The following is a 27,658-nucleotide window of genomic DNA, read 5'->3' as shown; positions in this document are numbered from 1 at the left end:
AAATTAGCAAAAAGATACACTAATTAACATAAGGTCGTACATACACGGAGAATTGCTCGCTTGTAACGTTAAAATAGAACTGGACTAAAATGTTATGACTAAATGTTTTGACCTTTTGTAAATTTGTAATGTACCTATCACCCTGTATAGTTGTTATTGTTGAAATATTTCCAAATTATCATTAAAACTATATTTTTCCGCAATAATCTAAAATAAATGTAAAAAGTATTCTTCCTATACAAAATATTTGGTCAATAATAATCAAAAACTAATATTAGCTAATTGATATAGTTGTTGTCCTTATTGAATTTTCCCAGACGATTTCTAATTACTTCTAATTAGCATAGTATAAAGAAACAAAACTCATAATCATAAATCCTATTCAGACTAGCAGATGAGTAAGTTGTTTCTATATACTATATTCTCTATTTTGTACTCGTTTATCCTTACTGTTATATTAATTATTATAATTATTTTATCAATAAATATTAGAAGAAAGTAAAGTGTTATGACAGACAAAGAATCCCATTCAAAATTAATTTTTGTCCAACTTTTGTCTGAATATCTTAACGAAGAATTAATTATGCAAGATTGATTCTTTTAATTTTGGTTTATTCTCCAGATAAAAGGATTTGCTCATAATTGTCAGTTCCCTTAAGCAGTTACTAATTGTTATACAATTCTTAGACAATGAATAGACTTTTATATGTTTCGTACATTATACCCCTGTAAAAATATTCATTAATGTTCTTATTGAAGGTATGATTGTTTCTGTCATACTTTTAATCAGTTTTTGTACTCACTTTTGATTCTTTGATTCTTAGATATTTCTTATATATAAATATATATAATAAAATATAAATATATATAAATATATTCTTTTATTTCCCATTAGTTGTTATAAATCATCTTAACACCTAATGAACATGGTGTTGTTTGCAATGTAGTATCTGAACATCTATAATAAAAAACTAAAGAATCTAGTACACCTTGTAAAAACTTCTAAAGAGGTGTTGATAAGTTCGATTTAGACATACCACCAGTCACCAGTCGCTGTAAAGCCCGTGCCGTCGACCCGAAGTGGAATGGTGGGGTGTCGTAGATGTTTAGGGGATGAGATACACGAGGCAATATGCGGATGTGCACCGGCCAGCAGCTGCCAGATAAGGGTGCAGTTCAGGTTTCTGTGGAATGGCGGAACTTTATGAAATTCGTAGGGTAGTGGTTATATCAAGTGATATCTTAAGCTGTGAAAAGATCTACAGAGTGTTTTTAATGTAAATCATAACAGGTAATAATAAGAAATGGGTAGTAAAGTCCTCCTTTGTTTGGAAAGATTTATTTCTTTCAACAATAAATTCTAGAAATAACTTTTAATTATGTATTTCATGTACATAGTTTTTATTTATCCTTTTTTCACTACATGAACTATAATAAGAAATATTTGTGAAAATTTGGGTTATCAAAAAGTGTGGCTAACAACATGTATAAACCGTTTTCAACAGAAAAATATTTATTAAATTAAATTATTACTATGAAAAATTCGAGAACATAAAGACATAAAAATGTTGAGTTTAAAAATTAATCTCGAAAAAATTCTATTAAATTGATCTCCAACATAAAGTGATAGCAAATTTAATTTTCGCATGAGAATTGGGTTTATATATATATATATATATATATATATATATATATATATATATATATATATATATATATATATATATATATGCATGTATGTCTATTAAACTTATTCCAAAACCTTATAATTAAATACTATTTTTAAACTATGTATCTATAAACAAGGCGAAAAGCTCGGATTCGTTCGGAAAAATATTCTCATGAGATTATGTTGCATAATCACTTTCATAATATAGCCCAAAATAAAGTTCAAGAGTTCGCCCAGGCAAAAAGTTCTTCAAATTTTTTTCAACAATTTCTTTAAAAAAAAAATTCGGTCCGGACAATATTTTTTGAATTTTTTGGACCATTATGAGCAAAAGAGTTCTTCTATGATTTTTCTGTATATTTACTCGATTTCGAGTTACAAAAAATTTTAAACTGAAAAGAAACGCAAAATTACTGTTTTCAAGAATTAAAAACAAAACTACAAAATATTATATTTCAATTTACCAAGCACCTTAATTCAAGTTCTAACCTTTCCTGATAAGTATTGACAGAAACTATCGTAATTTTGTGTAAAATTATCAAAAAGTAAATATTTATTAATTTTGACAGCAATGTCATATGTGTGTTGTGTTCTCTTTTTTTTTTCACTATTTTCCAGTTCTCTTCACCGACGTAGAGAATCGGCGAAGAGAAATAGATGATACATAGTAAAAAAAGGCAAAGCATAACGACATGAACAAAGGCAACATGGAATACTATTTTTAACCTCAATATTTGTGGTTTACGATCCCTGTCTATGGGCAAAACTGTCTATTTACGGTGGATACGTGCTATCCCGTTGTTTTTCGGTAAATCAACACGAATCAAAGGAAAATTAGAAGCTGATGCGTAGCACATATTTACCCATTCTACCCTTCCGAAGAGGCTAGGACCTGGTACAGTCAGTGTGTTACTATGGAGTAATCTAACGGAGTTGTGTTGGAATCTTAATCGTTGTATAAATTTCTTAGATTAGTAAAATGTATAATAAAATGAAATAAACAATGAATAACAAAAGTAGCTGTAGCTGTCGCCTTGTTACCCTTGAAACCATGAGGGTCTTGTAACTCTAATGCCACAAACTGGTCGCATTGCTCCTGTAGTGGCCCTTTTTATAGGTTATATGCTCTTTCTCTAACTTAGCTGCACCGTACTGAAGACGACCAATAGTCCGAAATACGTACATACTGTTGCGTTTCATCGATATATCTAGTTTGTTTTTCGTTTTTTGTTTTGCGAGACATGCCATTACATTTCACTTTTATTATTCACTCTTATTAACGCATTAACTTTTTCTATTTGTTTTAAATATTTTAACATTTGGCATTCTTTCTCTCAGGTAGCTGTAGCTTCCTACGTGGTTATTGTTAGTTGTTGCCCTGAAAACCATCAGCGCTTCTAACTTTAATACCACAAATTGTTTGCATTGCTCCTGTATTGATCCTTATCTAAGTTAACATGCTCCTTCTCTAACTTAGCTGCACCGTACTGAAGACGACCCATAGTCAGAAATACGTATATCCGGTTGCTTTCCATCAATAAACCTATTTTGTTTTGTGGTTTCCTATTTTGCTAACCATGCCATAACATTTTACTTTTATTATTCACTCGCACTAACCTTTTCGAATCGTTTTAAACGTTTTAGCGTCTTGCATTCGTAGTTAAAGCTATAGGTACCTCCGTGGTTATTGTTAGTTGTTGCCCTGGAAACCATCAGTGTCTTCTAACTCCAATGCCACAAATTGGTCACATTGCTCCTGTATTGATCCTTTCCCAAGTTAACATGCTCCTTCACTAACTTCATTGCACTGTCAACTATACTATGTCAACTGATAACTAACAGTCAAAAATACGTATATACGGTTTTAAAGAACGATATATAGAACGATCGATATAACTATTTTGTTTTTTGTTTTCCTGTTTTGCAAGACATGCCATTTCATTTTATTTTTATTATTCACTCGCATTACCCTTTTCTATCTGTTTTATTAAACGTTCCGCATTCCTTTCCTTAGGCAGCTGTAGCTTCTTATGTGGTTATTGTTTGTTGTTGCCCTGGAAACCATCAGGGTCTTCTCACTCTAATGCCACAAAATGGTAGCATTGCTCCTGTAGTGATCCTTTTCCAAGTTAACATGGTCCTCCTCTAACTTGGCTGCACCGTACAAAGACGACCAATAGTCAGATATACGGTTGCCTTTTATAGACATACCTATGTTGCTTTTTGTTTTAGTGTTTTGCGAGACATGCTATTGTAGCGAGATTAAATAAAACGAGCGGTTCGAATTTATATAAATATATTTATTTATAGTTTACAGTTCGGTACTCTTTTATCAACTAAACTCACTCCTAAAAACGTTACATATATATAACAAAGTTACTATGTTCTAGAATATTCTGGCGTTGTCCCCCATCGAAGACGGGCGGTATTGAAATGCCAATTCTTGTGTTCTCTAGATCTTTCCTTCTAAGAATTATGACGTATCGGAGATGGGCTATTTCGTTATACTATTTTACATCGATACTTTTATCGATATACATTTTACTTTTATTATTTAGTCGCATTAACCTTTTCTATATATATATATATATATATATATATATATATATATATATATATATATATATATATATATATATATATATATATATATATATATATATATATATATATATATATATATATATGATTGTTTATTTTGACTTTAATCTTAGTTTATTGAGCCAATAAAAAAGAATTATAACTTATTTGTTATCAAAAGTAAAATAATCCTTATATTACCTGTGTTCGATGGATTAAAAAGATTTTCTAGTTGTCTTTTATCGGACGAGAGAAGAAAGGATAAGAATACAAATATATTATATTACAAAGATTTACGTTTCTTTATTTTATATGAACGAATAAAACAATTATTAAATTTTGTCGTTATCTTATCAATCAGCATATAAGAAAATAAATCAAATTTTTATAATAATAAGATTATAAAGCTACATACATTTATATTACGTGAAAACCAATTTTACTTAAAATTTTCTTTACTTGAAACAAGAAACAAGAAAACTTTAAACTTTTGATTAGCCTAACAAAACCTCAGTTCTTAAATTTGAATGCTAATGACCATGATGTCAAACCGATCCTTCACAGATATAAAATTCAATTGTACAAACACTTACAGCTTATTTTCTTCTTGAGTTGTATGTTGGAACATACCCAGAAAAGTCCAGTCTCCTCAACGATGTGATCTCTCCTCTTTGGCACCTCGGCTCCTTCTTAACGTCTCTGCAAACCTCCTGCAGACTACACAAAAAACACCTGATTCACTTCTCCAAACTCAGCTACTTATTTATGATACCAGGACCTCCTTTTGTCAACTTGATGCCGTAAGAATACTTTCACATATACTTTATAAAATGCCCACGGTAGATACAAGGACCTCTTTTAATCTACTTGTTTTCTCCTTCTGCAAACTATTCACTTCTTTTCGTTACGCCGGTATCCAAACTCACGAACCACACCCTATCTTGAGACAAACGACTGTTTCCTTTCGATGACCAAAATATAACTAACCCCTTCGGTCTCCTGATCGGCTCACAAATTCCCATTTAAAAACGACCGTCCAATCAAAAGCTCAAATTGTGTTTACCATGATTTTGGAAAAGCCTAATTTCGGTTTCAGAGAAAAACTAAATAGCTTACTTTAAAATTGGTTTTCTCAATACACAATTTATACATATTTCAAAAGATTAGAATATGGTCATTTAATACTCGACTATACAAACAATGAAAAGATTAACTAAGACAGGTAAAATGTCTTCTAATTCTAAACAAAGGTTTTTTTGATAATTTTGTTTGAAACTGAAAAAGGTCGTTTGCCAAACAAATTTCTATTCTTATCTACACTAAATCTTATCTTAAATTACTATATACATTTTTATTTATAATGATATCTTAAAATTTTATTCCGATGGATATTTTTATTTATTTTTCTTTGGTTGGGAAAGAAAAATTATGACAATATATATATATATATATATATATATATATATATATATATATATATATATATATATATATATATATATTGTCATACTTTTTCTTTCCCAACCAAAGAAAAATAAATAAAAATATCCATCGGAATAAAATTTTAAGATATCATTATAAACAAAAATGTATATAGTAATTTAAGATAAGATTTAGTGTAGATATATATATATATATATATATATATATATATATATATATATCTACACTAAATCTTATCTTAAATTACTATATACATATATATATATATATATATATATATATATATATATATATATATATATATATATATATATATATAAATGAGATACTAAAAGTCTGAGTTGCGCCAAGCAATTAATTAGCGAATTAATTAATTAATTAAACTTATTTAAATGATGCAATTATGATTCTATCACACTATTTAGTTTCCTTATCTCAGGGTTATACTCGTGCTTCAATATCTATGCTTTACATATGATAGGTAAGGTCCAAAGAATACCGGAATAATAAAAAAATATATGATACAACATTATATATTTAAATAACATTCACACTCAAATATCTTCAATATAAAATATAATGATTATCAAAATTTTGTTCTACGTACGTGAACCTTCAAAAATTAATGATGTATACAATATAAATTAAAATTTCAAATTAAAATTGTTGTTCTAAATCTCCTGATCAAAATATTCCTATCTTTTTTAAAGCAATTGTTAAAAAATGTGTTGTTAATCAAGAAAAACTGACGAATGGTAAAACTGTCTCTCTGATGATGAGTTGTCCAAATTCTTGTTCCTTGTAGCCTACACTATCTATTCTTAGCAGTCCCCTAGGTAATCAGCAATCTTACAACAAATTATTGCGAGCCTATCGTCTTTAATGATCTCCTTCAAATGCACGTATCGTTCAAATGATGCTAGCCTCTTCTCCTCTCGATAAACTGAATCTCTCGTTCCGGCGTGAACAGTGACTCTTGGAATATAAGTAGAAAAATATAACTTACAATATTTTACTGGATCAGCTTCCGTCAGATACACTTACTCCAAGAAAACTCACAAACATTAACTTCTACTGCTTACTACCTCTGGAGAACCACCAGAGAACAACGACTGTTCGCCTTGAACCCTTGGAAAAACAACTGATTATCTTTTCTTCCTCAAAAATCTAGCTAAACTCTCATTCCTACATACCTATCCCACTTTTTTCAATCTCCTCCAATCAAAGTTCGTCACACTTATCCCCATTTACCATTTAGATAACAAACAACAATTTTTCCTACAATTATAAATTTCCTAAAACTATAAACATGCTAATCGGTTTCTACAAATTCTTAAGAACTAACGGAGAATTATATTTTCTAAATATTTCTATTCTATTGTCTTATTAACTGTATATCAACGTAAAAGTCTATTTGGAAAACCCGCTCGCATTGTTCACGTTCATTGAGAACTAAAATTGGACTTGAGAGTTAGGCTGACAAGGTGTTATATTTTCTCGACTCTGCTTTATGGGATAGAAGCATGGACACTTAACGCGTCGACTGCTAAAAAGTTGAAAGCATTTGAAATGTGGGTGTATAGAAGAATCCTGAAGATATCATGGACCGAGCATGTAACAAACAACGAAGTCATGAGAAGAATCAACAAAAGAATGGAAGTATTGAAAACCATCAAGACACGAAAGCTGCAATACCTGGGGCATGTTATGCGTAATGAGAGATACAACCTACTTCAATTGATTATACAAGGGAAAATCCAGGGCAAGAGAAGTGTAGGAAGAAGAATAATCTCATGGTTGCGTAACTTGAGGGAATGGTACGGATGCACATCAATTGAACTATTCAGAGCAGCAGCATCTAAAATCAGAATAGCCATGATGATTGCCAACCTCCGTCGCGGAGATGGTACGTGAAGAAGAAGAAGATTGTTCACGATTTCACTAAGCTCACTCACGTCACTCGAATATATTTTACAAAGAAAATAATTTATTCATATCTTTAACTTTTGTTTACTACAGGTAATCCAGAATAATGGACTTTCATTTCTTCGAAATATCTTTTATAGTTTATTAGTTGAATTATTTGAATTATTATATTTTGTACTTTGAAATATATTAAAAGCAAACCAATATTATTTTCAATTTTACATAGCTTAACAATATATATATATATATATATATATATATATATATATATATATATATATATATATATATATATATATATTACATATATTTATATTATATTATATTATATTATTTTATATTATATTATATAATAAATATATATATATATATATATATATATATATATATATATATATATTTAAATGATATTGGACGTAGGAGGAGGAAAAATAGTGTTTAAAAAATTAATTTATATGTTATATACTAGAGAATTTAATAAAAATTATTTATGTGAGGGCATTTTTAAGAAATTAGCATGTAATGGATGTGGGAAGTTTTTTTTTTAGATTTTAAAGAAAAAATGGTAACTTTGGAAGGGCAAATAATTAAATTTATGCAGAAAGATGAGGTGGAAGAAGGAATAAGAGTTGATAGGATATTATTAAAAGAAAATAATGATGTTTATGAAGAAGAAATGTATTTTAATGATAGGGAAATGTCCCAAAAGAATGTAAAGAATAATTATTGTAGTGAATATTTAAGGAATGGAAATTTTAAGCAGATGAATGCCTACGAGGTGGAGTGCGTAAAATTGGAAGCAAGGAATAATGAGTACATAATGAAGAATAATTTTATTTGTAAAGAAGAAGATATGATAAAAGTTTTAAATTGCCCTGAAGAATATGAATCAATAGTCGTTTCCATATTGCAGCAACACAAGGGACTTGTCAATAAAGAAAATATAATTGCACAAAATTATATCCATAGTATAAAAGTTAAAGAAGAAAAAGATTTTAAAACAAAGTCATTCCCAATACCATATAAATAGAGAGAAGAAATAAACAGAACGATTAATAATATGTTAGAAGATGGAATCATTGAGAAGGCAGATACACGTTTCATAAACTTTATAGTAGTAGTACGTAAAAGATCAGGTGAAATCAGGATATGTTAGAACAAGTAATGCAGAAAGTGAATAACCGAATTAGGAGGAAAGCTGAAAAATATATCAGAAGACAAAATCGAAAAATAAAAAAACCAATCACATTTCAAAAAGGAGACCAAGTGTTAATTCGGTCACTTAGAAAAAGTAATGTTAGAGAAAACCGTTGTAAGAAATTACAACCAATGTTTGAAGGTCCATACAGAATTGAAAATCAGAATGGACTAAATAGTTATGTGTTGATAGATGCAGAGAATAGACTAAGAGGCATTTCTTATATCAATGACATTTTTAAATATTATGAAGAGATTGAATAATGTTTTCTATACCTTTTAACACTAATATAAAAACTAAAAAAATTAAATAGATGGTAGATTTCATTGTTGTGAATCAATTTGACATCATATTTATTGTCTTATGAATATGAAAATTGTTGGTACCCTAAAAATCATAATTTGGGGTTAGATACAGAATTGATTCTATAATTGTATTTCTAAAAAAATAATATGAAAAGTGAAAAACTTACCAATTTATATTGATGAAAGTTATTTTGAACGGAAAGATGGAAAATGAATTGAAGCAATTCCTAGATTTTGTCTATAAATAAACTTAACACAATATGGACACTTAGCTTATCTTTATTCATTGTAAAATGTAAACACAAAAACTTCCATTTGACATGAAAGTTTGACATAGACAGACAACAGGGATGTATTTAAACATTTTTAAACAAAGAAATTAAATTATTAATTTATTATATTTACTAAGGTATGTGGATAAGAAAATTAATATTTAAAAAAATAATAAGTAAATTATTTATTTTAAATTTAATTTTGGGGTATTGAAATGATATTGGACGTAGGAGGAGGAAAAATAGTGTTTAAAAAATTAATGTATATGTTATATACTAGATAATATTAGATATTAAAAGTATTTGGTTATTTTAAGAAGTTATATACTAGAGAATTTAATAAAAATTATTTATGTGAGGACATTTTTAAAAAATTAGCATGTAATAGGTGTGGGAAGTTTTTTTTTTATATAATTATAATATTGTAAATATATTTATGTAAGCCATGTGCGTAGGCAACCAGATATACATACTCTGAAGTGACGTTTAAGTAATAATTACGAATATAAAGTGGGGTTATAATAATATGTTGTTTAAAATGTGTAGTTTATTAAATTAGAGTATTAGTTACTGATTTAAGTGTATATTCTGATCTGAAAAGCCTAAATGTCAACAAAATTATCAATTGAAAATTAAAGAATTCTCCAGAATACAGAATTTGACCTTTGTTTACGGTAGAACATTCTCGAATAGGATTATGTCTATGGATCCAAGATATACTTTTTCCAGAACATTTAATTAGGTAGGGAATAGAACAAATCGAACAGGATTTCTTGTTAGATGGTTCTGGAAGATTGAAAAGGTATAAATACTCGACTATATATAAAGGACTAATTGATTTGGATTCAAGATGGCCAGTTTTAGTATGAAAGTTAGTTAGAGTCAGTCAATCAGTTACAGTTCAGTAAGTTCAAGATAGTCAGAAGGTCCAATTGTTCAATATAGTGAGTTAGATGAAGATTAAGAAACAGTATAAAGAAAATATTATTGAAGATTAAATATTATGTTATGTATAAATGGTGATTGGATAATGGAAGAAGTATTAATTGAATATTAAAATTATATAATATATTTGGTGATTGGATATTGGTATAGTGAAAAGAAGAATAAATATAAATATATAATATATCTGGTGATTGGATATTGGTATATTGAAAAGAAGAATAAATATAAATGCTGTTTGCTGGTTTGCTTGGTGGTTTATAAATGCTTAAGAAGAAATATATTTTAAATTGGTGGAAGCTGATAATTGGAAAAAGTAATTTCACAAAAACCAGGATAACCGAAGCACGAAGACATTGAGTGGTGATTAGAATCTATATAGTGGAAAACAGTTCATTTAGGCATTCAGTGACAGAAAGGTACAAAATTTTGTTAATATAATTTAGTTAGTGTCATAACAATTTCAATTTTGAAGATAGTTTATTTTAAATTTTACATTGGTTATGTTAGATATATATGTGTGTTTCATAATAGATATAATAAAGATAATTTAAAAAGTGCTTACAAACTAATTCTTTGAGAACCGCGATAAAAACCCTATATTATTAAAAACACTCATTGCTCATCATTCATAAACAATACATCATAACAATATATATATATATATATATATATATATATATATATATATATATATATATATATATATATATATATATATATATATATATATATATATATATATATACTAGCTGACCCGGCCACGCGTTGCTGTGGCTAAAGGTTTTGTTATATTACATTATAGTAAACAATCTAAGAGGAACAATAAGAGAACATCAGTCACGGAGTCCACTATGCTTTTTCACACAGACGGTATTTGTAAAAAAATATGGTGATCTCCTTATTTGACTTTCTACTACTATAACCCTTTAGTACAATGAAATTATTTACGAACAAAGACGAAAATGTTGATGTTGGTATACAAATTCACTGGATTGAGATTTGAAGGGGAAGTACGTTGAACACAATTAATTAAAATGTTCTTACACTTGATATTAAGCAGAAATCAATAGGTACAAAATAAAAATTTATCAGATTTATTATTTCCATTTAATTTTATAGCAAATATAAGTATATTACAGTATAATACAGTAAATAACATGTGACGCTTAAACTCATGAATGAGGTAGGCAAGGCAGACAGTCTTAAACTTTTAAACATTAATATCTATTTTTTGAAGGATATGGTAGAATCTGATGGTATCATCGGAATACGTGGCAGCAGGACCACTTTTCCTTTAAACTTCCCAGCCAAAATGGTTGCTTCAAGAATGTTTCCGGTGATCTTTTTGATGACCAAACGCGTACCGTTACATAATTGAGGTGGATTCAAATTACGGAGGAGAATAATAGGGGAACCAATCTTTAATCGAAGATTATGTGGTGGCATTCCAGGGATATCTAATGAATTTAAAAATTCAATCGGAAAATTTACACTTTCATTTTCATCAACAACAGTATCGATTGATTTAAAAAACATCAGATCACCTGGTAACAACTGTTGTATCTGGAAGTTAATTTCGTCAACATCAACGTTTTTGGCTGCCAAAATCGCCCGTTGACTAAGCCATTCATGATTCAAATAATTATTCTGTATATCCGGGAAAATACTCTGAATCAATTCATTTTTATCCTGAACAATAGTGCAAAAATTGTCTGGTAGTTTAATGCATTGCGTATTTGGTTGCAGTTCTATTTTACCGTTCCCAATATCTAGTAGTTGTTCGGAAAATATTTGTGCTGATGGATCATTTTGCAATTGTACTCGCATATTTATGGTCAATCGAAGTGTTTCAACACTTCGCCATAAGAATGATTGTTTCAAACATGCATTAATCTCATCCGCGAAAGTAGAGCGAGGTATAACCGGTAAGGTCTGCCGGAAGTCACCAGACAAAAGTAAGATAGCACCACCGAAAAGTTTATTATTGCTGTTTAAATCTTCCATAGTTCTGTTTAATGCTTCAAGTGAATATTTGTGTGCCATTGTGCACTCATCCCAAATTATTATAGAACTCTTCCGCAACACTGCAGCTATTCCATTATATATATATATATATATATATTAAAAATGTCTTACCGGTTCCACCGGGTGCATCCAAGAAAAAAAACCGCCTTGTTCAGCAGCAACAGCCAGCATAATCCGATCATAAATAATTTTTTGTTCTGCTGTCAGTAATGGTTCACTGTTCATGATAATTGTTGCTAAACTTCCATGGTCATATTGATTTTCTCGTTGTAAATCGGTATTGACTAAGTCGGTGGCTGGACGATTAGGTGATGGCATACCATAATGATTAAGTGGTAAATTTGAAATAAGAACACATAAATCCTCGATCAAGACCAATGCTTTATTGTACATCTCTGGTGTATAATCTATGTTTTGGCATTGATTTGTTTGTCTAATTCGGTGCAAGATGTCTTCTGTCATACAATTTTTATATTTTTCCCACAAAGTTTGTGCTTGCGAGGGATAACATGTCGTCAAAATAATTGCAAACAACTGACGAATGTTATTCGGTGTTGATGTCAACGCAGCATCAGCAAGCGTTAAGTCCCAATGCTTATCGTCTTCTAGCAATTGCAGTTCACGACATGCATCCTGGTATGTATTGAATACTCGACCATTAACTGTTCGTAAAAATTCAAAAGACGTTGGTCCGGGAACATTCACCAATAACAAACGTAAATAGAAGCACTCACGTTGATTTGGATGTACTGTGTAAAGTCTCCCCAATGCCTTAGCTTTGAATATGCCTGTAATGGAAGGATGTGGTTTTCCTTGTTTCCGTGGCTCCCATTTTTTACTGGATTTGTTCCATGTGAAATAACGTGGAACATCACCAAACACCAATGTCTTCGCGAATTGGCCAAAAACATCAGGTTTTTGACACAATGTAAAAAATTCAGTTAGAGTCGTTTTCGGAGCTTCGAACGCTCTTTGGAGAACATTTTCTTCAGTGAAGTATACACGTTGACCGTTTTCAAGATGTATTGCTAGATGTTGGACAGCAGGATCTCTATCGTGGATGGGAAAGCTGAGAATATGCCAAATAGCTTCATTGCTGCTAATGTATCTGCCCATTTGGTATCGTGCTATTTCGTCATTTTTATTTTTATTTTGTACTTCAGATATGGCCAAATCACTGCCTTTGTTTACATATTTACAAATATACTTAATTGATTTAACAGAACTGCAAAGCTCAACATTGATATGAGCTTTGTAAGTTTTTGAAAGTAGTGGTGAGTATGGTACCACCCACTGATTATCAAACTCAACTTGATTTGGAAAGTTCGGCAGTCGCATTGTAAATGTGTGGCCACCATTCTCAGTACTTCTGCGGCGATACATTGGATAACCATCAATATCCGTGATCGTGTCATTCGTATGCGGCTTTGGGAAGTTTTTTTTACATTTTTCATTTTCCATGCACGGTGACGTCATGTTGAAAGCTCCGCATGGCCCATGGATCATGTGTTTGGTGACAATATCAAATAATTCTTGATCAATTAATGGGTCTGGAATTTCGGCTGAAATTATTTGATCGATTTCTTCAGGACGGATTCTATCTTTAAGACAAACCAAAATGTGGGCATGAGGCAAACCTCGCTTTTGCCACTCTATCGTATACAGCCAACAACGTGTGATACCAAAAATTGAATATTTAACAATAAAATACATGTGAATGTAATAAATAAATCCAGTTGGCCGTAATGACGTACGTAAGTCATCGCATCTTGTATGTATTCCTGCATGTTCCGTGGACTGCCGATGTAGCTTGAAGGTAAAGTGAAAGCATTACCGATGTCATTGGGATTTAAATTTCCATCGATGTTTCCAGCAACAGCATCTCGTAAGTGAATATATTCTTCCGATCGTAGTTTTGCCTGGTTGAATCGAAGGAATCGCAAGCGTTCGCTTTCGACCTTAGCATACATATCAACAATGTATTGATGGAACAGCTGACGATATCGAAGGATATAATTGTCTTGATGTTGCCTAACCATTATTCGGTGTGCGTAGTATTTCATTGAGCTAACTTTATTATTTCTGTAATCACCTAAAAAAATAAAAAATAAAATGCAATACGAAATTAAAATCTATACATTCAGTAAGAAAGTAAATAGATAATTGTCAAATTTACCGGTATTTGGATCATACTGTTTAATATTAAGGTGATATTCATCTTGTCCTTGCCAAAATATCAATGGATATTGTAGTGCGTCATATGAACGGTGTAGATCCGAAATCGTACTGACAGTGTTGTCTCGCCGTGTAATTTTTATAGATCTTTTGTCAACTGGATCACCAACCATGATAACAGCAACCTCATCAACAGTTGGAGCGTTGAATCTACCAGCATGTTCACTTAATGGTACTTTGTCGGCTTTTATGACGATTTGATAATTGTCATTTTGCAGTCGTGGCGAAACTCTTTTGATCAATTGAATTAGTTGATTATGATCTTCTAAAAAAATTTCCAATAATATCACAATTGCTCTTTCCTCTGCTTGTTCAATAAAATTATACAGGCACCGAGTCGTCACGCGCTCTTCACAATCGCCCATAAAATAAATTTGAAGAAATTTCGGATTGTTATCAGGCATTGGCATCAGTGATCCGATTTTATGGTACACCTGGCCTTGAATTTTGAATGTATTTTCAAAATTACGTCCATCGGATGCACGATCGCAAATTTTAGTTGCCCCAAATGACGTCATTTGCAAGCAAGAATTAAATTTGCGTATCTTACGCAAAAATAATTTGGAATCATCTGAATTGCCAGTAAGAAGGGATAATAAAGGCTCCGGCGGAGCGGGTAGAGGTGACAGCACAACTTTTCCTGATGCGCAGCACATGCCGGCTGCTTCATTCCGAAATTTCAATGCCTGACAATATTGACACACTTTATCCATTCCACCGATAGCAATTTTTGAATGCGCTGAGTAGTTAATATCTGGTGCATATTCAAAGGCAAGCCGAACGAATGATGCACGTGTTAATGAGCGGCTGATCCGTTGCCTTTGTCGATCTAGTACTCCTACTGTAGCTATGTTTCGTTCTCGTGCCGCTGATGAGTCCTGATTCTTTGAGCTGCATTTCTTGTTTCGATTTGTTCTGGTAATTGCTGAGCTCTTTCAACACGTTTGCGTCGTGACCCTTTGCTGCTCGCGTTGTTGAGGTTAGATTTTTTCGGTGGCATTTGACTGAAAATAATAATTTAATCGTTTAAATATGAGAAAAGAAAAATTGAAAATCATTCTAATTAACTTTTATAATTATGTGATAATACTGACATGTACATATTTAAATTATAGATTTTAAATAATAGTTTCAACAAGAATTGAAATACTAATTTAATCGTTTAAATATAAGAAAAAAAATCTGAAAAACTTGTTATCATAGCACATTGAAATAATAAGTGCTAAATATTTTTTAATAGAGGTTAAATAAAAACAATAAAAAAAATATTTGTACAACTATTGAAAAAGTGTAGGAAATTGTGTATCATTTTTGCATTGACATTTTAATTAAATTTTATAATTATGTGATAATACTTACATACATATATTCAAATTAAATTATAAAGTTTTGATCAATGAAGCACAAATAAGTAAAAAACAGGATTAATTTCACTGTATTATCTTCATTATAATATAAATTCAATTTACACTTCAGTCTAAGTAACACGTGGCTGGCTATGCTAACACCAAAAATTTAAAAAGTGGAAATAATTGAATTATACAGTATTTCGTTCACTACAAAATAAATTTAATTAATTTTATAGCGTCAACAACACGTGGTAATCATGCTATTAAAATGTATCTTATATGACACGTTCGTAGATTTACCATAGCAGCGCCATCTCTTACTTACTCAACCCAGTCTGTTAGAATCATTTGGAGTTAACAGATAATTGTGACTGTCAAATAATAACAGACAAATAATTAGCAATAAATTAAAATTGCGACTATAATTTGAGATTTAAACTATCCTATCTCTCAAGTTGGATCGAACTGCACATGGTGTGCGAATTTTATTATAATCGGTTAATTGGTTTAGGAGTCCATTGAAGACAAACATTGTGACACGAGATTTATATATATTAAGATATATGTATATATATATATATATATATATATATATATATATATATATATATATATATATATATACCGTAGATTCTGCACTTCAAAATATTCCGATTTAAGCCAACTTGCTTTATTAAAATGTTGATATTAAGAAAAATACAGGGTGTTAAAGCGGAAATTTAAAATTTTATTTTTCGCTATAACTTTTACGTTTGTAAATATTTTTAGATAAAAATTTATAATTGGATGCTTTTGAGTAGGATAAATTATAATTTTATACATACTTTAATGTAACTGATAGAGGGCGCCACATACGTCACATGTGTGGCATAAATTTGCGCTTAACTTTTTTTGTTTTTTAAGTTAGCTCTATTTGTGTTAAAAAATATTAAAGATAAAATATTTTTACAAAGAAAAGGTATACCTGTTAATAACCTCAAAATTTAACCGTTTTCGAGATAATCGCATTTTATAAGTCAGCTGCATAATAATATTTGTACGGTAAAGCACTGAATATCTGTAGATAAGTATATTTCATAGTTTATTCTTATTAAAACAACTCAAAGATGATAATGTTACATCAAAAAATGCTTTGTTGTGGCTGCTAAATGTCTTATTGGAGAAAATATTCTTCATCTTTAGGTACCGTGTTCGTATTCAGAATTTGGTAGTCATTATGTTTACAATTTCCCTTTTCTATCGCTTCTTAAGTTTCTATACTGGCGTTGTATTACTTTTTCTCTATTATAAAACGCTGAAAACTCAAAATATGTGGTTTATGCAAGATGGTATACCTCCACATTCTAGAGAGAAGGCAGTGATAACATACTTAAATTCAACTTTTCTTGACGTTGAATTGGTCGTGGTAGTCAAAAATCACAAAAGAATACTTATTATTTATTACACATGCAATTTAGTTCACCATAATATTAGTTCGTTAGTAAATCATAATAGTCCATTTGTTCGAGATGTAATTATAGTTACTCGTAAGCTGTAACGTAATCATATAAATAAGTTATGTCATCGATAGTTTATTCCGTGTGTATATAAGCAACCAATGAACGAGATACATCACAGTTTTTAACCTCTGCGACAAATAAGATGTAGTTCCACAATATACCATAAGATTTGGATATGTAGCCAGAAGAATATATTCATCCATTATACATTATAGCCACCACATAGCCCAGAATTTAATCCGCTTGATTTTGGTGTATGGGGCGCATTAAATCAACGTGTTTATAAGAATCCCGTAAACATTCGCAACCAACTATCGGAAGAAAAAATACTGCAGCAGTTTCTTTAGAACCAATGATGCTATTTCATATGAGACGATCTTTTATGATAATTTATTATAAAATTGTGATAAAGTTCACGCATTTCACACTTAAATAGAGCAGAACTTTGTTTTATATCAAGTAATATCATAATAGAACTGACTATCGACTACAGAATTTAGATAATTTTTGTTTTTTAATTTATTTTTTTAACTCTTTAAACTTATACTCAATTATTGCTTAGGAAGTTCTAGAGCTTTCGACGGTTCGACTGTAGAACTAGAGCTTATCGCTTGCTATAGTATTTAAATACTATATAAATAGGAAAGTAGAAGAAAAAGCATCTAAAGAAGAAAAAAAATGGATAGCGATGATGATTATACTTCAGAGGATAGCAAAAATAGAAGTCGAAAGGAAGATGAAGGAGATATTTTCAACAAGGGTAAGAAAATCACCAGAACATCTCTCAAACAACAAAAAGATAAGAGCAAAATTAATCAACTCTTAAAAATGATTCAAAATTTAACAGAACAAACAAAATAATTAACCAAAGAGGTAAAAGGAATAAAAGAAGAATAACAAGAATACAAAAATGAAATCCGTGAATTGAAAGAAGAAATAAATGGATTCAAACAAAGTAACCAACAGCTAAAGAAAGAAAATAATGAAATTAAACAGGAACTAAATATAGTAAAGATGAAGATAGAACAGCTCGAGAAAGAATGAAAAGCTAACAATGTTATAGTCCAAGGACTGTCGATGGATACAAATGATCCAAATGAACTTAACAAGACCATGACTAATTTTGTGGAAAAAGAATTGGGCATACAAGTAAAAATTGAAGAAACTTACAAACTAGGTAAAAACATGTCTTATAAAAACAAAAGACAGAAATGAAAAAATAAAAATTATGCGGAATAAAAACAAACTATGATCAACGAGGCCAGAAATATACATTAATGATGATTTAACGCACGAAGAGATGAAGATACAACAGGAAATACGGAAAATTGGAAAATTAGAAAATCTTAAAGATAAGAACATCCGAGTTGGCTATCAAAAATTAAATATTGACGGGGACATATGGAAATGGAATACAACAAAAAAAAAAAGAGTTGGAAAAAGTTAAACAAGGGACGTCAAAAAACTGATACAACAAGAAATATCGGATACCCAACAAAAAACTAAATACGAAATGGCAAAGAAAAAGGATATGAAATCTCAAGCATAATAAAAAAAATTAAAGAATACGAGCAAGTAAAAATAAGTAGGTACGTGGAACATCAGAACAATGCTTGAACCAGGAAAAATGCAAGAGATTGTCTCAGAGCTGGAACGATACGGAATTGATGTTGTAGTAATTCAAGAAATTAGATGGGCAGGTCAAGGAAAAATAAATAAAAAAAATTACACATTACACTACTCTGGGCATGAAAAACAAGGTCAATATGAAGTTGCATTTATAACTACGGGAAAAATACAAAATAATAATATGCAATTTAAACCAATAAATGATCGCATGACATACCTGAGAATTAACGCCAAGCCATTTAATATATCCAATAACGTATATGCACCCACTGAAAGTGCTGTCGCAGAGAAAAAAGATAACATTTATGAAAAACTTCAACAAGAAATTGAGTCTTTACCCAAAGAAGACACAATTCTGGTAATGAGAGATTTTAACGCCCAGATAGGCAAGGAAGACTACATTAACCAAGTTGCAGGTAAATACACATTACATGAAAAACGAATGATAATGGTAAAAGATTAAGATTAGCAACTAGCACCAATATGATTGTCAGTAGTACAAAATTTGTTCACCCTGTATACCACAAAGTAACATGGATCTCACCAGAACAAAAAATATGGTCCCAAATAGACCATATACTGATCACAAAGAGAAAGCAAAAATTGATAACAGACGTGAGAACATAGAGAGGTGCACCTGCACACACAGACCATTTCATGGTTACCGCAACGTTAAGATAAAAAGTCAAAAGAACGCTAAAAAACAAGACATCAAAGAACAAACGGTACATAGAAAAACAGAATGCTACAGATAGAAGAATTAAATATGCAGAAGATATAAGCAAAAAACTGAAGGAATACTGTAAACATATAGAGGATCTTGAAACAGAATGGAGAAATATAAAAAAATGTATAAATAAAACAGCTTCTGAACATGAAGGGATAGAAAGAGAGGACAAAAAAAAATGATATAATCAAGACTCTCATTACATGTTAAAAAAGAACATAGAAATAAGACATAACTGGATCAGAACAAATAGACAAGAATATAAAGAAGAATACAAGACAGAATGTAAGAAACAAATAAGGAAAATTAAACGAACCTGGTAAATGATAAAATAAATGAAATAGAAAAAGAAAATACAAACAGAAACACGAAAGGATTTTATAAGAAAATTAGCGAGCAGAACAAAACCTTTAAAGGAAAGATAAAAGGCATGAAGGATAGAAATAGAAAAGTATCAGAAAATGACAAAGAGTTTACAGAAATCTGGACTAATTATTTTAAAGAATTATTAATAGTACACGAGGACCAAGACTTAAATGAAAACGTGGAAGAAGAGACCACGGTGATAGAAACCGAGCTAGAAAAACCAACGAAAGATGAAGTTGAGGAAATTATAAACAGTAGTCGCAACGGTAAAGCACCAGGCATAGAAGGTATAAACATGGAACTTATAAAATATGGTGACATGAACCCAAAAAAAAAAAATTTACCAATTAATAAAAGTCATATGGGACGAAGAAAAGAGGCCAGAAGAATGGCACAAAGGAAAAATTATCACAGTCCATAAAAAAGGAGACCAACAAATGTGTAATAATTATAGAGGACTGACATTATTAAACACAGCGTATAAAATTATGTCAACCTTAATACAACGAAGACCGGCCGAAGTGACTACAAATATCATGGGACAGTATCAATGCTGATTTGTTAGGGGAAAGTCAACAATAGATGCCATACATACGGTAAAGCAAATAATGGAGAAAGCTTATGGATATAAAATAGAAATTAAATTGCTTTTTATAGACTTCCAACAAGCATTTGATTCAATAAACAGCGAAATTACTTACAGCTATGAGAGAAATGAGAATACACAACAAATTAAGACGATTAATAAAAATGACAATGAGCAAAACTGTAGTAACTGTAAAAACACAAGAAGGAGACACAGAAGAATTTGTTATAAATAAAGGTGTACGTCAAGGAGCATATGCATAATAGCATATGCCGACGATATTGTGTTAATAACAAAGAACAGAAAAACAATGGAAAGTATGATAAAAGAATTGGTAGCAAAAGGGAAAGTAATGGGCTTAGTATCAAATCAAGAGAAAACAAAAATAATGAGATTTGACAAAAAAATATGAAAACAAAAAGACTAAACTGGGAGAATATATATTTGAATAGTAGAAAAGTTTAAGTATTTGGGAATAATAATAACAAACAATGGAGAAAGGGAAACAGACATTAAAAAAAGGATAATTATAGCAAATAAGACATACCATGCAAATAAAAAACTTCTAAAAAATAAATTAGTGAGCAAGAAATCGAAAATGAAGATATCTAAAACAATAATTCGACCGACTATGATGTATGCTGCCGAAACCCTTGGCATGACAAAAAAACAAGAGGAAGACCTTAGAATACTAGAAAGAAAAATACTAAGAGCAATATTAGGATTAATAAAAATTAATGAAAACCAATATAGACAAAGAACGAATCATGAACTACTAAACGAAATTAAAGAGGATATAGTTTGTAAAATAAAACAGCAAAGGGCAAAATGGCTAGGACATATATGGAGAGCAGGACCATCTACGACAATATTTTCAATATTGGAGTGGACACCAATATTGAAAAGCTGGTAAAAGAAGACGTGGAAGACCAAGATTTACATGGCTACATAAAGTAACAAATAATCTCAACAGGGCCGGCGTACGGCAATGGAGAGAAAAAACCAGAGATAGGAAACACTGGAGAAAAATAACAGGAAAAATTAAATAAAGAAAATGAGGACTGATCTACGTCGTAACATAGATCTAGAGAGCTTAAGCGGCGTAACCCCGTGTGGGGTGTTTAGCCACAATATATATATATATATATATATATATATATATATATATATATATATATATATATATATATATATATATATAATTTCGAAATACGCCACAGAATGGTCAAGGGCTACATATGGTCCATCTTGCTTCATGGAATGGAAACGTGGACTTTGAAAAATACATCTATCAACAAACTTGAAGCATTTGAAATGTGGTCATTGAGAAGAATGATGCGCATACCTTGGGTGGATAGAGTTCGAAACGATGAGGTCCTTAAGAGAGCCGGCGTGGAAAGAGAACTCTTTGAATTAATTAAAAACCGCAATATTGGTTACCTTGGGCACATATTGAGAGGAGCAAAATATTAAATACCACAGTTAATCCTACAAGGGAAGATCGAAGGTAGGAGAGGAGCCGGCCGCAGACAATTATCCTGGTTAAGGAATATTAAAGAATGGACAGGAATACACAATACAGGCGAGCTGTGTCACGCCGCCAAGAACAGAATTCTAGTAATGAGATAGTTGCCTACGCACTTTGGTGTATGGCATGTTAAGAAGAAGAAGAATATATAAATATATATATATATATATATATATATATATATATATTTAGCTTGTATGACCATATCTTAGTTCTTTGATGAATGTCCCTTGATTTAAATGTCGGACTCATTTTTAAAATGACAAAGTATGCCGTATTAGCTAGGATGATTTTTCTGCTAAGCTCGATATGATCAATGACTAGGATTTTAGTCGTTGTTTTGTTTATTGGCAGACGTATTTGTTTAGCATGTGATTTAAATCCCGTATATGTTTTCTCACCTGTTGCTTTGTTTCTGCTCATGAGATTTATGTCATCTGCATATGCTGCCAGTTGGACTGATTTATTAATAAGTGTGTTATTTCTACATTGTGATGTTTTTCTTACTACGTATTTCAGTGCTAAATTAACCGATGTTGTGCCAGCCCATCATCTTGTTTTAATCTCTCTGTTAATTAAAATGGGTTTGTCATTTTATGTTGTACCTTTATCATCGTCATTCGGATAAGCCTAACCGATTTAGAGGTTATTTAAAATTCACTGAATATTTTGTAAATTATTTTGTATATTTTGTTACGAGGTGTTTTGGTTTATTATCGACTATAAATGCCACACCAAATTTCTTATTTTCTGTCTATCTAAACCAATTAAGAAGAGCACTTGGTGTGTTTTTTTATGGCCCGGATATCCTGCCCTAGCCATTTTGTTTCCTAAATGGCGGCCAAAACAATGTTACATCTTTTTAATTTACTGAGGCAAGGCGCTCAATGCTCCGGGTCTATTTACAGTTTTAACATTCCAAGTTTCAATTGGACATTATTGTATATATATATATATATATATATATATATATATATATATATATATATATATATATATTTATATATATATATATATATATATATATATATATATATATATATATATATATATATATATATATATATATATATATATATATATATATATAACGAGTTTATTACAGCTCCCGCCGTTTCTCGCAACCTAGCTTCCAACGCTTGCGATCGTTCCAGTCATCTACTTGTAGATCTCAATCTTTTATTGCATCTTTTACTTCTTGTCTCCACGATCTTCTTGGTCTTCCCTTTTTCCTGCGGTTGGCAGGGGTCCACTGTAACATTCTCTTTAGCCATCGTTGATCATTCATTGATCTTTCTACATGGCCATACCATTTCAGCCTTTTGCATTTTATAGTTTCCAGGACGTCAATGTCTATGCCCATATGCTCTCTGATTTCAGTATTCCTTACTCTATCTCTTCTAGTGAGTTGGCAACATCTTCTCCAATAATTCATTTCCATTGCTTTTTTTTTTTGATGCGTCATTTTTATTTATTACCCAAAGCTCTGAACCATATGTAGCAATGCTTTCTATGATACTTTTGTATATCCTAATTTTTGTGTTTCATGTGATGTGGTTATTCCAAAGTATACTATTCAGTTGACGTATTGCTGAATTTCCTTGACCAATTCTAGTAGCTATTTCTTTTGTATTCCGACCATTGTTTGTCATGTTTACACCGAGATATTTATAGCTATCAGTATTTTGAATTTGTTTGCTTCCTAGTTCTAAGTGCTTTCCTTCACCTCCCACTACTACGTACTCTGTTTTTGATGGAATAATTAATAAGCCCCACTTAGTATATTTTTCATCTATTTTTCGTAACATGTAGTGGATATCATCTTGATCTTCTGCAAGTATTACTTGGTCATCAGCAAAATGCAAGCTGTACAGTGTATGGTCTCCAATTTTAACACCCATAGGTTCACATTTTCTTTTCCAAATATCCAAAACCCCCTCCAAATAAATCTTAAAGAGTGTAGGTGCAATGCAGCAGCCTTGGCGAAGTCCTTTGGTCACTTTTATCTTTTTTGTCACTTTTTGTCCAATCTTTATTACACTCGTCATATCATCGTACAACTCCCTTACAGCATTAATGTAAATTGGTGGAATATTCTTGTCTTCTAGCACCTGCCATAGCTTGGCTAATGGGACACTGTCATACGCATTTTGAAGATCAATAAATACCATGTGTGTCTCCATATTATGTTCCAAACGCTTTTCTATTGTTTGTTTTAGGCAGAACACATTGTCTATATAAGAACGACCAGTACGACAGCCACTCTGATCTTCAGCGTCTTCCCAGCAATCTTCAATTCGGTTTTTAATTATCTTCCCGTAGACTCTACAGATTGAGTTAGTTACACTAAGCCCTCGGTAGTTCTTACAATCTTTTCTGTCGCCTTTATTTTTGTATAGATTGCTGATATATGCAGTTTTCCATTCTGGGGGTAGCTCTTCTCCTCTCAGGAATAAATTAAAATTATAAGCCAATAGCTGAAATAGTTTGTCAGGCCATATTTAATCAGTTCAATGGGTACTCCCCCCGGTCCTGGAGCCTTTCCATTTTTCATAGCGTTGGCGTGTTTTTTAATTTCTTCTGGTGTTATTTCAGTTTCTTCGCGGTAGGAAATATCATATTTTTGGTAGCCAATATCTTGGAATTCTGTTCGATCTTCTGTCAGCATTTGTTCATAATATTCAACCCATAATTCTGGGGCTATTAGAGTTAACCTACTGCAATTATTTTACCTACCTCAGGGTAAGAATATGGGGTAGAAAATTGGGGACTGAAACTATGGGAGCGAAGATAGGACAAGCAAAATAAACGCTACTATGCGAACGGTACTCAGGGGGTTGTTAGAGAGCTGGGGTCGCGGATAAGTTGAAATAAATGGGTTGGATTGGGGTATCTACACAATAAATGTAATAAAGGGCACTTGGCAAATAGGGACAACAAGAAAAAGAACTTCTAGCTATTTGAAAGGAAAGGACGCCGCTTTGAAGAATCCTAAACTTGCCGGATTTAGGAAAAATATCCCTAAAATAAAAACACATAAAAGGGTTAGGAGATTATTCTAAAATAAAGCAAACAAAGTAGTTCAGAGAAATGGAATAAACATTTATTTCTGTCTCAAACAAACAGTTATCAAACATATAAGTGGCATAAAAAATATATTATATAAATAGTTGCCAAATACAGAAAAAAAAAACTTACATGTGTCCGTTTACAAACTCCGTTTACAAATAGATTGGAGATACTACAAAACTTACAAATGTTATCGCACAGAGATTAACCTTTTTTTTAAACAAACAAAACAAATGAATATCGAAAAGAACAAAGCTAGCTGTCATATGTTAACATTACATAAAAAAAACAATTAAAATGACAGCTGTTAAACCATAAAATTTACAATTTATTATTTATTACAAATCCTTTAAATTTTAATGAAAGCAATTATTGTTTTAGCAAAAAAATGTCTGTCTTTACTTTAAAATTAAAATGTTAATTGTTACCTGATTTCACTGTTTAGCACTTAACTTTCAAAAAAACTTGTTAACATCTATGGGACTGGAGCTGCAAAGGACATAACTCTCAACTTGAATAAAAATAAACCATTTCCATACGTAGGCAGGAACGATTGGAACAGAAACTTGATGGAGGAAATCAAGCTGTCGACGGGGACATTCTATATAAACATTTTCCAAATTTCATCACGGTGTACTGCACAAATCTTATGGGTGATTACTCTTATCTAAACTGCCACATTGCATAGAGTATCATCACCTTAACCGGTCTTAAGATATTACACAAAAAAAATTGAATCGACTCGCGATTCAAAATCTCTTCTGTCTGCTCTGCTTGGGGCTTAAAAATCGACTCTCCGATGCCTTACATCTTACAAATTTCACCGCAAAATAAATTTCCTTTTACGTCTCACAGCTAGTTTTTGCCTACAAACTTAAAACAAACAATCTACCCTTTTTTGACCTCGTTTTTAGAAACGAACCGACAAAAAACTTCTTGAGTATTTACTTTTAAATTGGTTAACTGGAAATTTTTTACCTCACAATACATACAGAGAATAGGGGAATATTAATGTAAACAAAGACAAAAAAATATTCTCAGTTAATACGTATTAGAAAAACCGTATACCTGACTTGCAATATTATATTAGGGGACTCGAAACAACTTTTAGATATTCCAATTTATTGCGTTTTAACGACGAAATATAAAAACAGCTGAATACCAAAACTTGATACTTAGAATCTCAAGTTAAAATGCCATAATATATTGATCGTTTTAAAATTCATTTGCAAACAGAAAAACGAAAATATTCCACCAAATTTAAAACGCTACAGTATCATTGAACTTGTGTTTTCATTTTGTCGTTGGCTTCCTTTAAATGTAAATAGTAGTGACGCTTTAAGCAAATGGCGATCAGATCCACATTCTGCTCCTCGATGGACTCTAACGTTATTAACCTTTATTGTGGAGTTTGCATATACAGTAATCGATTATTGATTTCAAATTCCTAGTTGGCTGAATCCACGTGAATTTATGAATATCCTTGTGCTGATAATATCCATTCATTATCTTTAAATTCATATGATCGCAGAAACTTATTAATCTCTCACCGTTTTTATCTATTTTTCTTCTCCAAATGGACCGACCACTTTGCTATTTACTTTTCTTCCGGTTCTAGCATTTAAGTCACCTAGTAGAATTACTTCCTTCCTAGTTCCAATACTCTCTACCAGGTCCGTCAATTCGTCGTAAAATTTATCCTTTACCTCGTCCTTTTCATCTTCAGAAGGTGCATATGCGCCCACTACCACTATGTCACGTCCTTTTAGCTTCATCTCAACTTTTATTAGCCTTTCGTTTATTTGTTCCCAGTTCTTAATATTTTGTGACAGCCTTTTCTTTATCAATATACTTACACCTGCTGCTGCTCTTCTGTCTTTTCCTACTCCACTATAAAAACGAACAAAATCTTTAAACTCGTCTGTCCCTTTCCATTTCTTTTTTGTTTCTGTAAGGACTGTTACATCTAATTGAAATCTCTTAATTTCTTTCAACACCTCATTAAGCTTAGTCCGAATACCTTGCACATTCCATGTTCCAAAACTCATTAACCTTTTTCGTAAGCTGAGTCGTTTTCCGTTAAGACCGTCCGGCGTTTTCTTTTTAGGATTTTTTGCAATACATTTTTTTTTCCGTGTGATGGGGAGCAGGCCCATCGCCACAACCTCCAATCCTGGTGAACCGGGAAGATTTCTGTAGGGGCCTTCTACCCTTAGCCGAGTGGCCCCAGTTTTTGGGCGCTGGAGACTCGCCCTCACCCTTCTCATTCTGAGATAGGATTTGCTGACTATGTGTTAGTTGTTCTAT

The 27,658-nt window shown here is 31.2% G+C and overlaps 1 protein-coding gene across 1 annotated transcript; it reads right to left on the bottom strand.

Annotated features, from left to right (window-relative positions):
* Nucleotides 1-12,459: 12,459 nt before the first annotated feature.
* Nucleotides 12,460-15,311, bottom strand: LOC140444407 (uncharacterized). The gene is made up of 3 exons (XM_072536160.1): nucleotides 14,540-15,311; nucleotides 14,075-14,455; nucleotides 12,460-13,964 (listed from the first exon to the last, which is right to left on the bottom strand). Exons 1-3 carry the CDS (start codon nucleotides 15,309-15,311, stop codon nucleotides 12,460-12,462), a joined length of 2,658 nt encoding a protein of 885 aa, XP_072392261.1.
* Nucleotides 15,312-27,658: the final 12,347 nt, after the last annotated feature.

The sequence above is a fragment of the Diabrotica undecimpunctata genome, chromosome 6 (assembly GCF_040954645.1).
Source record: "Diabrotica undecimpunctata isolate CICGRU chromosome 6, icDiaUnde3, whole genome shotgun sequence".
Lineage (NCBI taxonomy): Eukaryota > Metazoa > Arthropoda > Insecta > Coleoptera > Chrysomelidae > Diabrotica > Diabrotica undecimpunctata.
The sequence above is the reverse complement of the archived record's forward strand: the minus strand, read 5'-3'. Positions and strand labels throughout refer to the sequence as shown.

Excerpts from the sequence above, each read along its gene's own strand:
- LOC140444407 (XM_072536160.1), bottom strand. The coding sequence starts at position 15,311 with ATGGATAAAGTGTGTCAATATTGTCAGGCATTGAAATTTCGGAATGAA. Across the intron at positions 14,456-14,539 it reads ACAGTATGATCCAAATACCG|GTGATTACAGAAATAATAAA; the intron begins GTAAATTTGACA and ends TTATTTTTTTAG. Across the intron at positions 13,965-14,074 it reads TTTATTTATTACATTCACAT|ATAGAATCCGTCCTGAAGAA; the intron begins GTATTTTATTGT and ends TTTGTCTTAAAG.